General features: G+C 43.6%; 1 protein-coding gene across 1 annotated transcript; it reads left to right on the top strand.

Moving 5' to 3' along the window:
- Positions 1–14,271: 14,271 nt before the first annotated feature.
- On the top strand, positions 14,272–15,347 carry nkx2.9 (NK2 transcription factor related, locus 9 (Drosophila)). Its single transcript, XM_070979961.1, has 2 exons — positions 14,272–14,431; positions 14,779–15,347. The coding sequence occupies exons 1-2, from the start codon at positions 14,272–14,274 to the stop codon at positions 15,345–15,347; spliced, it is 729 nt and encodes a 242-aa protein (XP_070836062.1).

The following is a 15,347-nucleotide window of genomic DNA, read 5'->3' as shown; positions in this document are numbered from 1 at the left end:
ATTCTCGATCTGTTTCCTGGAGGCGCTGGAGACAGGCTTACATTTCAATCTGTCGAAATCAGGAGGCTGGACTTCCAACGCTTCTCCCCCGCTGATTGGCTCGGATCTCCAATAGACTTAGGAGATTGCTCAGAGCCGCGTTGCTATTGGTCCAAAAGTTTGACATGACAAGTCCGTAGAGATCCCCCCCCCAGTCCTCCTCCTCGTCCTGCTCTCTCCCATCAGAAAGCAAAGCTGGGGATATACCACCATGAATGCGTTTGTTATCCCCACAGATAGGGTGAGTATAACGTACTATCAAGATTTTGGAGCAGATCTGCAGCAGTGCAGCAGCGATGAGGCGCGAAGTAAAAAAGATCAAGAGTAAAAATCTCCAGTGGGTGACCATCACAAGAAGCATCACCTGAAAAATATATTTCTCTTCATGAAAACACACGCACACTTATGCAATTAAAACTCCAATGTGACGTCTAATTCACTTAATATGTCAGCTTTGTTTTTAGAACAAAGAAAACACCTTTCAAAGTAAAGCACCGCTCGTGCTCTGCTGAGGAACAGAAAGGTGGAAAAGCTGAGTTTGGGTGTCTTCACGCTCCACCACACCAGCCTCCATCTCAGCCTTTCAAATGGCATCATTAAGGAAATGGGAGGAAATGAATGATTGGTTTGGAGTAATGTACCTGGCTGGGTGATGTCTCTCAGTGCGTTTGCGGATTATCACGCTTTTTCCTCGTTTGTTGCCCATGTTTTTTTTTTGTTGTTGTTTTTTTTTTTACTCTCCTTTACGCATCAAGCATCGACTGCTGCTCTTTGTAAAACACGCCAAAAACAATTCCTTCGCGGGGGTGTTTTGCCGAAAATGAGGCGACCATGTTTAACCTTTGGAAAGAATCTGTCCGGTCATGCAGCTTGAAAATAAACCTGCGCCAGATTTATCTCTGGTGCCAAATTTGAATTAAAATTTATGTGATTTATTTGGATGTGTGTGTATTAAACGAACATTACACTTTGAGGTGTCGTTTTAACTCAATAATATTCACTTGTCCATTTCAAACTAAGTGAGTTTGATTTGCATTAAGCTTTGCACCGGATAGGCCAAATGCTGATCCTCTTTTTGCCAGTTTTGCACAGCAAGCTTTGACGCATTCAGAGCTCTTAAATGATAAAGAAATTCCCCTTTTATGTCTTAACCTTTCCATAATTACCGCTCAGACTCAACGCTTGCAGACTTCTATCTATAAAGGGATTATTTCTAGTTTTACCACCTCTGCGTGCATGCACAGAAACCCCACTTGCAAGCAATAAGAAAGATTTGCTGCTTCCCGACACGAGAAACAAACACGCGCCATAACTTTGCGCCTTCGCTCTCTGCCCATTTTGACACATGCTTTGGGTTTTCTCGTGTCATATTTTTGAAAAGGCCACGGCGCACGGCTGACCTTCATCTCTGCACAACCTGAAGGGGATCAACGTGCATGGGGACATCAAACGGCGCTCCTGTACAGCCGCGCAATTAGGAATATTGTTGAAAAGCTGTGCTTACATTAAACACCGACGCGTCTGTAAGGGGCCAAAATGTACACAAAGTGTTGCTCAGCATTTGTCTCAGCACGCACAGCTCTGCGGGCTGGATACTGGAGAGGAAACGTGCGATACCTGTGTGGTTTTTTGTTTAATTTTCCCACCTTTTCAGGAGGGCACAAATCTCTGAAATTACACATTTGACAACGTGCGCTGTGACGCTACAAGTCTCTTAAACGGGCCTTTTAGGGAGGCGTAAATTACCGCTTTTCTGGAGATGTTTCTGTTTACATGAAGGGTAATTTACAAAAAGACGACCAACTGGGGGTCTTAATTTTTTCTTATCTTTTTCTTCTTATTATTTTTTTTATTTCTAATTTATCACCTCACGCCCCCACCTGCCCACCCTGCTCAGCTCAGGCCTCTAACGCGTCAAGGATAATGTTGACCGTGTGGAAACGCGCTCTGCTTGTTTCCACTGAGGTTCCTCCGGTGGCTGAAATAACAAAAGGTCAGCAGTGAGGGATCAAAGGTCTCCTCGGAGCTGCTCCACCGGCAGCGTTTTTACACTGAGGCGGACCACCTTTTTCCTTTCTTTTCTTTTTTTTTCTGTGATATGATGGATGTCCACCTGAGGACGCGAGAGCCACATCACTGGTTTTAATGGCGCATGTGTTTATCTGAATAATGACATCACAACAACTGGAAAATATCAACAGGAAATTACAGGTCGAAAAAATAATTGCAGATTGTTGAAAGAATTATTTGAACTTCCCATGGAGTCAAACAAAGGATGTGATTATTACACTCTACACTATTATTATTATTATTTTTGTGCGTCAACATTTAAAGCGCATATCCACGGCAGTTAATTGGGATTTCCAGGCTCTACGTGGCAGCTCTCAAGCCCAAACTCGTCCACGTCGAGCTGAATTGTTCAAACTGGCCGTGAAGGCAACGCATCACTTGTCTGACAAATTGTGTGAGGATGCACTCAAAGCTCCGACGGTCGCTCTCAGCAGGAGACGGAGCGGCGTGTTCCCTCATCTCACGCGTGTTTCTGCGCACGATAATGATTAGCAGAGGATTTCAGATGAAGGCATCAAAAATATAATGAAAGCAAATTATGCTTTTGTCTGTAGAAGTGCGTTTTTGGCGAAGTCCTGCAGGATCTATAATGTGTTTTCTTGACACGCAGCAGGCGTGTCGCTGAGTGATTTTGGGTGAACATCCTGCTGTGTGTCCGGTGCCTTTTATAGTTTATGTGCAAAACTTTACAAAGCAGAGTTTACGGCACGCGAAGTGCCTCCATAATGTCTAAATGTAATGCTTGAGTGACATTTTGTGAATAATACCATTTTCTAATGCCTCCAGCTTGTTTGCAGACAAGTGGCCTGCAGCCTCTGCGGCGCTCCTTCTACATGACACCATGTTTTTCTCTCTAAAATACATTTATTTCCATTTCAGAAGGCGGATTGCATTTTAAAAATATGATCTGAATTTATGTAATTAAGCTCTTGGAGATGCGAGATATGTTAAAAGCAAAGATGACATTTAAAAAAAAAAAAAAGTATTTTAATTATCCAAAATAATGGAGTGATTTGTCTCTTTGGTTCACAGGTTTGTTCTTGTGTTCACCTCCTGTAGAAGCAGCTCAGCTGTTTCTCTGGCTAATCTCGTACCTGTTTATATCACAGCTTTCTTTCATGTCAAAGTGTTTGCTTTGGTCATAATTGATTTCACGGGCCGAGCAGGTTCCTTATTGACTCAAGATGCTGGAAGAAGCGCGTGGGTCAGAGATCTTTTTCTGCTGCTTCTTTCTGTCATTTGGTGCCAAATGATAGGACCTGAGGAGAAACCAGCAGGATGACGTGCAGGAAGAGCCACTCATCGATATTTCAGGCTGACGGTCGTTTGCAGGTGAGCTGCACATTATTAACATGTAAACAGGGAGTAAAAACATTTTTATCCATCAGCGGCTGGATGACCCACTTCGCACACACACACACACACACACACACACACACACACACACACACACACACACACACACACACACACACACACACACACACACACACACACACACACACACACCTTCAGCCCCTCTCCAGGATTCTCCAAAATGAAGAATCTGTTTTAGAGAAACTTCTCATCTCGCCACACGTCAAATATCCACCAGCATAAATCACACAGAGCAGCTCCAGCTTTTCTTTCCTGCGCCGCAAATATTTGAACAGAGGAGAGAAAAACTGCTTCGCCAGCCGAGTTTGTTGACATCTTCATAGTGTTACAGCTCTAAACTGTTATGACAGCCACTCCCACCTCAGCTATCTCCTTCGTGTGAGCAAAGTAACTAAACCACCTTTTGTTTTTAATTTTCAACAAGTGAAGACATGATGCGCTTTTTTTTTTTTTTTCCTCCTCGGCTGTTGTCTCCACGCGGCTCCTCATCTGAGAAATACCTGCCCTGAATGTTTCACTGTAGGTACAAACAGGCGGGTTGGTTCAGGATTTCGATTCAACCTGATCGAAAAAGTTTAAAGACTGTTTGTATTTGCCCTTTAAGTTTTTTTTGTTTCTTGTAACGGATCCACATGTCTTTCTAAAAAGTCCTCAAAGGTAATAAAACGTTAATTAACAGCTCGTTTCTTCCGCAAGAGCGTCTTTTTGCGTATTTGACCTCGTCAATGAAACTAAAATGTGTCGCGCGATCGACGTTTATTCTTCACTTAACAGTGAGAGTGAGATCATTTCTGCGCCATCAGTCGCTGAATTAACGCTAAAAAACGCGACATCTCATCCGTTTCATCCTGCTGAGGAGCCAAAAATAATTTCACGCTTAAATAATCGAGTCTGAATCAAAAGTTTAGAGTGTGAAAATATTTTTGGATTTATTGTGACTGTCAAAAGCGTTTATTTCTCTGTGTCAGATGATGATGATGATGATGATGATGGTGGTGGTGATGCTTCCTCCATCAGTCATCCTGATGCTTCATCAGTCTAATCCGCCTCATAAATATGATCCTCCCGTTAGTTGTTTTTAAAGTAATCTGAGCTCCTCAATTTCTTAATTAATCAAATTCTCTTCTTCATCTTCCGGAGCTGCAACAGGTTGACCGGAAGTCTGGAAGACAAAGAAATAAACCGAAAAACTTGGAAACAAATCAGTGACATCAATAAATCCGACAGGCTTAACGCGTAAAGCACAGTAGTCATAAATAATCCCTCAATGTTATTTCATAAGTTAAAATTTATTTAGTAAACGAGTTAAAACAAATTTCAAGGTTAAAAATGTTCCTCAGCTGTTCAGTCACGGTTTTGGACTTTCAGTAAAAAAATGTTAATCAGGTGTAACTTTGTGGAAAATAACATTTTCGATGCAGGGAACTGTTACAACAACTCAACTGGAAAAAATAAAAGCTGTTTAAACGTAACGCCTGCAAGAGTCACATCTCATAAGACACTTTTTCCAAAATTATTATTTTTATTCTTATCATCTCTCATCCTTATCGTGCACGGGCTCTATTTTCTCTATTGTATTTTTATCATAATCAGGTTGCAAAACATTTAACGCGGGTGGATCTGACAGCACGTGGCTTTGTGTCAGTGGGCCTGAGCTGCAACACTTTAAAAACACTTCTTTCTTCTGCTGACTGGAGACGCGCTGGTTGTGATCCGGCAACTGGTTCAAAAAAAGAGAAAAGTCCAGAAAAGAAAAGAAAAAAAAGGCGCAGGACACTTTCTCTTATCTGCGCCACTAATCTGCGGAGCCGCTGTGCTGCTCAGATTATCCGTGGAGAAACCTGCAGAGCGGAGGGGGGAAAAAAACTCCCAGTTGCCGGTTTTCTGTTCCCAGTAAGATCCTGTGGGAAATCCAAGTCACCACTAATAGGTCATTACGGGGACGCGCGGTGATTTCTTGTTTCACGGAGGGGTTGGAGGTCTGTCATCTCATACTAACTGTCCCCAAACTGACTGACATCTGCAACGAGATACACACGTGCGGAGAGTTATGGCCTGTGTGTGTGTGTGTGTGTGTGTGTGTGTGTGTGTGTGTGTGTGTGTGTGTGTGTGTGTGTGTGTGTGTGTGTGTGTGTGTGTGTGTGTGTGTGTGTGTGTGTGTGTGTGTGTGTCACCCAGACTCGTGCGCACTGATCCGGGTTATCCAGACGCAGAGGACGCTCGTGTCGCCTCCAGCTGCTTGATACAAATAAGATAAGACTACATGAAGCTTTAATGCGCGCGGGCCGCTGCTGCTCTTCAGGGAAAAGACCACTCGGGCGCCTTTAAAATAACCCGCGCTGATGACTCTAACCTTTGCGGCCCAAATGGCGGTGACACCATTAAAAGTCTTTCTGCAGGTTAGCACTTCTCCCGGCCCGAGTGGCCCGGTAACTTTAGTGCGGCCTTAATGAGGACGAACGCGGGTTAACGACGTATGTAGTCGTGTTTCAGAGGCCAGGCCTGGGTTTCAGCAGAGAGGGACAAAAAGAAACAATATTTACGACACTTTTAAGCATACATCACTTTGACATCTGTTCGTCTGGCACCTGGCATCCATTAGTATTAAATATTTCATTCCGCCCTAATTTGGAGCGCTCTTTGTCCCGAACCAAGGACACTGGGGGGAGAAAAAATGGAGAGCTGTACCTTTAGTGCGCTTTTACGCGGCGTTTCCTTTGTGCAGAAAAGTGCAAATGGGGTGTTGATGCAGACCACACCGCACATGCTAGACCCGAGGAATCGTTGAGTCATACCTGGATTGGATTTATATTAAATTTCCTCGTTCATTAAGAACCCGCATAAGCGCAGAAACATTCCTGCAATTAGTCAGTTTTGGGCACGCGAGTGTCAGTTTTTTTTTGTTTTGTTTTTTTTCCTCAGTGTTATTGGATTACTGAGTGGACCGAGTGTTCAATGTCCTCATAAACAAACAGAGGTCGACCAGAGTCAGGCGGATCATGTCAGGCAGAGCTGTGACAAAGCACCAGTCCTCTGATATTTGTCTTATTTAATTAGCCCGCGTGGAGCCCGCCAGGAAAATAAACCAATAAAATTTGGAATGATAGAAATCAGAATAACTTTTTTTTCTCCTCCTCAGTAGCGGGTGAGCTGCAGTTCAGCTGCGCGTGATATCACTGTTCCTGCTCAATGAGGAAGATCACGGGATGAAAGCTGCGCCGAGGCCTCCGTGCAGCGCGCGCGCGGACACTCCCGGCATGCAAATGGCGTGAGATGCGTTTCACTGCAAACGGTAATGACAAGTTTCACGCTGGTGGAATCTGAAGCAGCTCGTTTTGGCAGGAGGATCAGGTAAAGTGAGGTGAGCTGATTTCACCGCACGCACGACGCGCTGATAGTTCCGGTTCAGGAACGTCCAGCGTTTGATGAGCAGGTGACTCTAAATCAGACATTTGGTAAAAATCTGCCTGTAAGATGAAGCGCTGAAGTAACTCACTTCACTTTCTGCTTGTCTTCGCTCTTCAGACGGTCTTCAGAGGGTCACTGATGCTGCTCAGTGAACACGCAGCCTGTTCATTCCAAAATGCGGTGGCGCCATCTGGTGGACACAGAGGACTGCAACGCCGGACCTCGTTGAAAAACTGGTTTTCCAGGAAGATTCAGAGGAATGCAACTAAGTATATTTACTCAGGTACAAATTCGAGGTACTTGTTCATCACTCTTTATGTAACTTTATACTTGTACTGTAGATCTCAGAGGCAAATGATGTAGCTTCTACTCCACTACATTTATCTGGGAGCTTTAGTTATGAGTTACTGTTCAGATTACAGATGCTCATCAAACTTTTTAGATAAGTGGTTCTCACAGGACAACTAATAGTACTAATAGGACAACTGAAGTACAGCTTTGAATGCAGGACTTCTTTCTTCTTTGCACATCTATTTCACAGTTAAGTATCAGTACTTTTACTGAAGTAAATTACCTCAACACTTCTTCTGCCACTGTTCACTTGTGAGGCACCTTGAAATCAAAGGTCGTGCTGATCATCAGTAATGGCTGATTGATCAAAGATTGGACACCTTTGTATGTTCACATACACGTCTGGATGGTGGCTGGAATGTAACTAAGTACACACTCTCATGTACTGTGCTTTAGTGCAGTCTTAAGGTACTTGTACTTGAAAATAATCAGTTTCAGTCCTGAATAAAAGCATGTCCAATTAAAACAGTAAAATCCGACTTTTAAATTAGTGTATCTGCATGATAAGTTCTTTCAATACTTTAAGTACATTTTCCTCATTATACTCACATACTTAACTAAAATTAATGCAGGACTTTTAGCAGTAAAGGAGTATTTTTACAGTGTACTTTTAATACTTTTACTGAGGTAAAGGATCTGAATACTTCCTGCACCACTGGCTGTGACCACAGTGCTCTTCAGGATTTGAGTAAAGGATCTGAACAGAGCTCCTCTCACAGCTTGTGGCTGGTTGGAGGGACTTGAGGAGGGCTGACATGAGGAGTCAGTTTTTCATTAGTGTGTCCTGCAGAGGGCAGCCAAGCATCACACATGTCCAACAAGTCAGAGTCTTCAGCTGCTGTTGGAGCTCAGAGGTTAGAGGTTTCATGTTCAGGAAGTGAAAGACAAACCGTCCATTTGTTGTTTCAGGATCGTCCAGAGACTGGCAGCACTGTGGTGACTGTGACTGATAGCTGCACCCTCTGCTTCCACAGCGCACCTCAGTCCGAAACAGCTGAAACAAACGTCTTATCAGCACAAAGCCTCATGTCATGAAGCCTGGAGGGTGTGAGAAGTAACAGTAGGTGAAACCTGCCTCAAAATACAGACAGCTGCATATTTAAGCTTCCTCATTCACTTATTAAACAATATACCAGATTTTATTCAGTGTATGTTTGAGGACAGAAAAACAGATGATCATGGCTGTTTTCTCGTTGTTTCAAAGACAGTGATTGATGTGATTCCTGCTGTAGACGTTCAGCACTGACCATCGCCTGAGGTTCGGCTGCAGATCCTCTACAGAGCCTCTTTCAGATGTGAGTGAAGCCACATTTCTTTACTTCACAGCATCGTGTTGGTTTTATCGACAGAGGACAGAGTGCAGTGAGACTTCATGTCGGCTGTAATAAACTGCATTTATATATTTGCATGTATTTCCTCCAGTGACTTTTCTTATGTCAATGTTAAACAGAAAATAATGCAACGATGGAAATGTTCTCTGAAGCCTTGTTGCTCTCTGCACAGGTGTGTCTGATGATATCAACCTGCTGATTGGCCGATGATGGCAGGTGTGCAAACAGCTCAGCTAAAAGGTAAATAATATTTCATTTTTTTGTTTACTGGTGCGTTTGTGGCGTGGTACTTGTACTTCACTTGAGTATTTGCATCTTCTCCTACTTTATTCTTCCACTCCACCACATTTCAGGCAAATAATCCACTTTTTACTCCACTACAAAGATCAGATAACTTTCACAGTACTTTCACAGTAATAATACAAAATATAACCAACACATAAATGATGATGTCATATCACAGATTAAAATGAAACTTTATTGATAACCCAGAGGAGGATTCACAAGCTACCTTACAGATAAAGTATGTAAAGCCGTTAGAATTAGCTCCACCGTTAGCAGTTTGAATACATCAATTATCGTAATCCGATAATACAACAAACTCCTGCATAATGAGTACTTTTACTTTTGGTACTTCAAGTATATTTTGATGCTGCTTTTGAGTATATCTATACTGTGATGTTGCTGCTTTTACTTATGAAGGTACAAGGTCTGATTACTTCTTCCACTTCTGATTATTTTCTTACATACAAAAAAAAGGTAATTCATCATGTGACATGCACAGAACAAATCATGTCATTCATGTTTGCTGATTTTTCTCTCTAAACACAAATTTTAAAATTTAATTTAAATACAATCAGAGCATAATGGAAGTGGCAAATAAAGAACTTAACTGGGCTTTTGGCTTCCCTAAATCTGTGCAGAGCTACCAAAATATCAAATTAACCCTTTTCCCACTGTGTGATGTGTTGTTTTAAGTGTCTTTGCTCTCAGTTTTTCCCTCTAAACCCTCTTTATTTCTACAATGTCAGAACACCAGTTTTGTGTCATAAAGCACCTCATAAACAAACCTGACCCTCTTTTTGGTCACACTTTCACGAAGCAGCGCACACACACACACACACACACACACACACACACACACACACACACACACACACACACACACACACACACACACACACACACACACACACAGCTGCTATGATCAAGCAGCCTCACCAGACTTCAGTTTACTGCAGAGAGAGCGATGTGGCTGCCAAGTCATTATCCCCCGCAGCCCCTCTCCAAAATGCTAATGGTATTTACAGGCCGGGGAGAGGGAGAGGACAGCAGCGGCAGGTGCAGCTGCTGGAGCATCAGGCTGCACCGAGGAGCCACAGAGGGGTCATTGTGGGTGTTTAGGTGACTGAGATCAGATAAATATCCTGGACTTTATCTTTGTTTGACAGCTCACAGTCTGAGCCACCACGCAGCGTTTCGAGCTGGTGTGTGTTTGGTTAAAGGACAGTGACTCAGAACAGGAGCGACGTAGTGGAAGATATTCACACTTTTTTATCTTCACGCTGGACTGTCATAACGCTTTATTTACTAATGTTTAAGGCGCTGATTTTAACACATCTGTCTCAGAAGTGGAAAAGTAACTCCGTACATTCACTCACTCACTCAGCATCACTGTTATCAGGTACAACATTAATGCTTATGATTCACCCATAATATCATAAAAAATATTCTTAAATGGCCAATTCTGCATAATGAGTGCATTTACGTTTTGTACTTAAAGTATATTTTGATTCTAATTCTTTTGTACTTGAGTAAAATTTTGAATGCAGGACAAAGTACTTTTCCGTTGCAGTATTGCTATTCAGTGAAAGATGTGAGTACTTCCTTCACCACTGGTCTGCAGGTGTTGTGTAGTACTGCTGCCTATGTGAAAAAGCTGTAAAGAGCCTTGTGAGCCAAGTGACATCACCTGTGGCAGGTATCACCTGTTGATTCTGAAGTTTGGACATGAAAAAGTGCGGTGGCGTGAAGTTACAAAGAAATGATCTCACCAGACCCCTGAAGCTTGATCCTCATGCTCCTCTTATCGCCCCAGTTTTAGCTTCCTTGCACTGGTTACCAGTGCCTCACATCCATTTTAACGTCCATTACTCTCAGGGATTCACATGGTGAGGCATCAGAGAACTTTTAACTCCTTACTGGCCCAAATTTCCTCTTCAGCTGCTGCAGAGTCCAGGCTTGGAGCTTCAGCTTCGGAGCAGACACAGCTTTTAAATCCTGTCTTAAAACACTCTTTTATGGTCTGATTTGTTCCCATAATTCAGCTCTGTCACATTACCACCATATTTAACGTTTGTTTATGGTACTCTTGTTGACTGTTTGTCAGCGTCTGGTCGGGGTTTTTATGTAACCTTCTTTTTATGATGGTGGTTTTATATGTGTGATTGCTGTTCTCCTGCACTGGAGAGAACATTGTGCTCCTCGCTATGCAAATAAAATTTTATATTATTACAAAGTATTAAGTGCAAAACAATGTTAGGAAAGCAAGGGGATAGAAGGTGGTCTTGAGAACATTTTAGAAGCCAAAGCAGCAAATGCACAGTCTCCATTCATTTTAAATGAGCGTCAAGTAGACACTGTCAGTGAGACGTTCAGAAGTGTCTTTATTGGTACAGACCCTCCTGAAATACTTGACAATGTAAAACACTGCTGTGACTTGTGCCTGTTTCTACACAGGCGTGACTGCATTGCTCAAATTCTTAACATGACATTGAAAAATCCAGAATCTGTGCACAAAACTGTGAATGTGCAAATATTTTTTCCTTTCAAGAGTTTAACGTACGTTCTCAGTGTTTGTGCGCTGCAGGTTTCACGTTTCCTCCTCATCTCGTTTTTGTCAGACACTTGTTGGAGCGCAGTGGGTTTGATGAAAGTTTAATGCTGTTATGTGAATGCTTTAAGTGAGAATTAATTTGAGCACGGAGAAACTTTCCCCTGATCAGTAGATGAATGGGAAACCAGCCTTCTAGTGCCACACTCATCACATGCAGCGAAGTTCAAACATCCAATAAGAGAATACTTTGGAGTGGAGGGGGGCTTTAATAACTTAAATCTTACATTTCATTTTAAGGCTGGAGTAAATCACCTCATGTGGTTCAGTGTTAGATCAGACTTGTGGTTGATCCCTCTGCAAAATGTTCATTGAGGTTTCTTTGTCGCTCGGGGCTGAGATGTTAAAACTGTCAGTTCAGCTGCTGAATCCAGAACCATGTGAGAAAAATCTCCATTTGGCTGAGCTGCGGAAGGGATTGGGAATGGAGAGCTGAACAACAGAGTAAATATTTGGCAGTGGAGAGCTCTTGGGAGCTGCAGAGGACCCTCTCTGGCTGAAGCCTGCGGGTGTTAAATAGATTAAGTGGCTGCTGGGTCATTGTGGACAGAGAAAATTCCCGCTCTTTGGACATGACTTTTCTTTGCCTTTGCGTGTTTTTGCTCTCCAATCGAGTGCCCTCTGTAAACTATCCACTCCAGCAAACCTGCGGTACTGTAATCCGCTGATGTTTGTCCACCGCTGGAAGGCTCTTCTGCACACACAAATGATGCTTGAAGGGGAAGTCAGGCCTCTCAGTTTTTGGTGAAAGCGAATTTCATCTTAAAAGCTGCATTACAGTGTTTGTTTTCCAAGGAGACGTTTGTGCGTAACGCGCGTAAAGGAAGAAACTGAGCGATAAAGGCTGATTTTCGGAGCATTTTGGCCTCACAGTGCAGGTCACCGACTTTGCTGAACTTTGAAAATGTAAAAGGAATTTAATACGTCCTGAATCACACATGTAATATTGCTTCGGACTATAGACTTGGCGGCAGCAGACGTAGAGCAGTAGATAGTGTCCCAGATCCTATTCAGCTCCATTCAAAACCATGACAACACGGAACAAGCTCGGATTTATCCTGCAAAGTTAAAGGACATTGTGCCGGGGCGTCAATCAGGCATTATTGCGGGACTGAACAAATGCAAAATCTTGACTGGAACAAATGCTTCCAACGGGTCTCGGACGCGGGGCTACATTTTCCCCTTTTGTTCCCCTCCTCTGGTTGGCATGTATTTGTGTTCCCTCTCGTCCGACCACCCAGGACGACTGGGGAGGCATGTCCACCACCACCACTCTCCTCCCCGGCCTCATGCACCTCGCTGAAGTGGATGAGGACCGATATCAATATCAAATACGAGGGGGGAAAAGCTCCCACATGAGGCTAGATTCACGCTTTGCATTTAATGCGTTTTATATGTGCGGAGAGACAAAAAGAGCCACGACGTCAGCCCGCAGGCGTCAGCTCGGGTAGAAACGATCGGAGCACTTTAACACAAACATACTAAACTTTCACACCTTTTAGTGTTAAATTGAAGCGACAGAAAGCAAGAGAAATAACGCAGCCCGCTAAGTTCTGTGCGTGAAGTATGATGACACACAATCATTTATCTTGATTACCAATTAATAAAATCTTGTCAGCTGTCATCAGTCACTGCTCCAATTTGTCAGAGGCTGAATGAGGCGTGTTGGAGGTTTAAGTTAAGGCATAAAAAGTCTTTACTTAGTTTGTCTCTGCAATACAATTATTATTATAATTTTCCTTTAACCCCCTTATTTAACATGTATAAACAATATATAAACATTACAGACTGTCACTACAGAGCTACAGTTATAAATTCTCCTATGAAACCATGTTTAGATTATTGCAGCTGTGTTTTACTATAATATCATATGTTATGTGTTTTTTTTTAAATTATTGATTAATTTATTCATTTTACACCAGCCCCAATTTATTGTCGCCCACAGGAGGAGATGTTGTTGACAAATGCTTTAATAAACGCTTATATTTGCTTCTAACAACATTTTTGTGAGTTAGAAACAATTCAAAAAAGTAAAATTTTAACATTTTTCCAATTGTTCGGGAGCTTAAATATCATCAAAAATTATCCAGGAAGCCTTAAAAGAAAGATTTTCCTGTTGCGCATTCTCTAAATATGTCAAAGGGAAGCTCCGCGGGGGGACTTGCATGTTTGGGAGTCTTCCTCCAGCCATAAACGTCAAAACTTCTCACGCCGGCAATTAATGCGCCTCTAATGGGCGTATTAGTTAAACCAACTTGCAGCATCGCGCTAATTGCTCACTTTGTATGTAAATGTTGGACACGTTGTTTGGACGAGAGGAGGAGGAGGGAGGAGGGAGGAGGAGGAGGGTTTGATGATGGGACGGGCTCTGTTGTCAGTTGCCACCCAAGACGTGATTCAGCTCCAACAATTACCATTATCTGTTCCCCGGTTTGACGATACGGGACGAATCTGTAATGATGACGAGTGTTTCCTTCGCTCATTGTTGAGGCTTTTTTCTTATTCCGCACCTTCCAGCATTGGGTGACAGCACTCCAGCTATTCAGGTACTCAGCGCAGGAGGAGGAGGAGGAGGAGGAGGCTTTATAAGAGGAGCAGCCTTGTGTTTGCAGCTTCTGGAGTGCTGTTTGTGTAAACACTGAGCCCAGTGGCGCACATTGGTTTCCGAGCTGGTGTTTGGACAGCGCGTAAAGAGGAAAGGATCCGCTGCGTTTTCCCTCCTCAGAGGACAGACTTACCGTGAGGGCTTGCCTCCTTTGCTTTTTCACGCACATCAACCCCGGAATTCACGCACAGGACGCGATGGCTGGCCCGACCAAGTTCAGTTTTTCCGTCAGGAGCATCTTGGATTTGCCTGAGCAGGATGCGGACGCGGCGCCGCGCTGCTCCCCGGTTTACTCCTCCTGCTCCTCCAGCTCGCCGTACACCTCCTGGATGGACTGCGACCGGAGCCCTTGTATATGTGAGTGCATGTTGACGATTGAATGATTGAAATATCACTCCGCTCTACCAGATATTGCTTTTTTTTTTTTTTTTTTTTTTCTAACAGCCTGTCACTTTATTTAGAATTTATAAGGAACCTTTATCTAGATAGATGGATATTTGAAACGTATTTTAAAGTATTGTCATTTTTATTTTAGCAGCTTTAGCAGCAGCTTTATTTTGAAATAATCAGGGATGGGTCGATGGATGGATGGATGGATGGATGGATGAGGATGGAAGAGGCTTAACAAATTAAATACCACATTATTTCTATACGAGTTTGGAGTAACCTGCTTTATTTATTTATTTATTTATTTATTTCTGCAGCGTCGGATGAAGGGAGCCTCGAGGCCTCCCCCGACTCCACCAAACCGGATGACTCGTCCCTGGACTCGGAGCCCGACAAGAGCAAGAAGAGCAAGAAGCGCCGGGTCCTGTTCTCCAAGGCCCAGACTCTGGAGCTGGAGAGGCGCTTCCGTCAGCAGCGCTACCTGTCCGGCCCTGAGAGGGAGCAGCTGGCCCGGCTCCTCAGCCTGACCCCGACCCAGGTGAAGATCTGGTTCCAGAACCACCGCTACAAGATGAAGAGAGGCCGGGCTGAAGGAGGGCTGCAGGACGTGGAGATACCGCAGCCTCCCGTGCTGCGCCGGGTCGTTGTTCCGATCCTGGTCCGGGATGGGAAACCTTTTCACACCTGCTTACTTGACACGGAGAAAGCTGGCTGTTTGCCTCCTTCTCCAGCGATGCCTTTCCCCTTAGCCTACCCGCCTCTTCAGCATCCGTCCACCGTCGCTCTTCCTCCACGGTACCACCAGCACTTTCCCACCGCGGCGGCCTCCAGATTCGCCTGGAGAGACTTTTGGAGCGACTCGGTCCCCTTTAACTCTTTCAAGTGA

This window comes from Chaetodon trifascialis, chromosome 14 (assembly GCF_039877785.1).
Source record: "Chaetodon trifascialis isolate fChaTrf1 chromosome 14, fChaTrf1.hap1, whole genome shotgun sequence".
In the NCBI taxonomy this organism is placed as follows: domain Eukaryota; kingdom Metazoa; phylum Chordata; class Actinopteri; order Chaetodontiformes; family Chaetodontidae; genus Chaetodon; species Chaetodon trifascialis.
Note: the sequence above shows the minus strand (reverse complement) of the source record. Positions and strands in the feature narration are given on the sequence as shown.

Coding starts and splice junctions, on each gene's coding strand:
- nkx2.9 (XM_070979961.1), top strand. CDS start 14,272: ATGGCTGGCCCGACCAAGTTCAGTTTTTCCGTCAGGAGCATCTTGGAT. Junction 14,432..14,778: donor CGACCGGAGCCCTTGTATAT/GTGAGTGCATGT, acceptor TTATTTCTGCAG/CGTCGGATGAAGGGAGCCTC.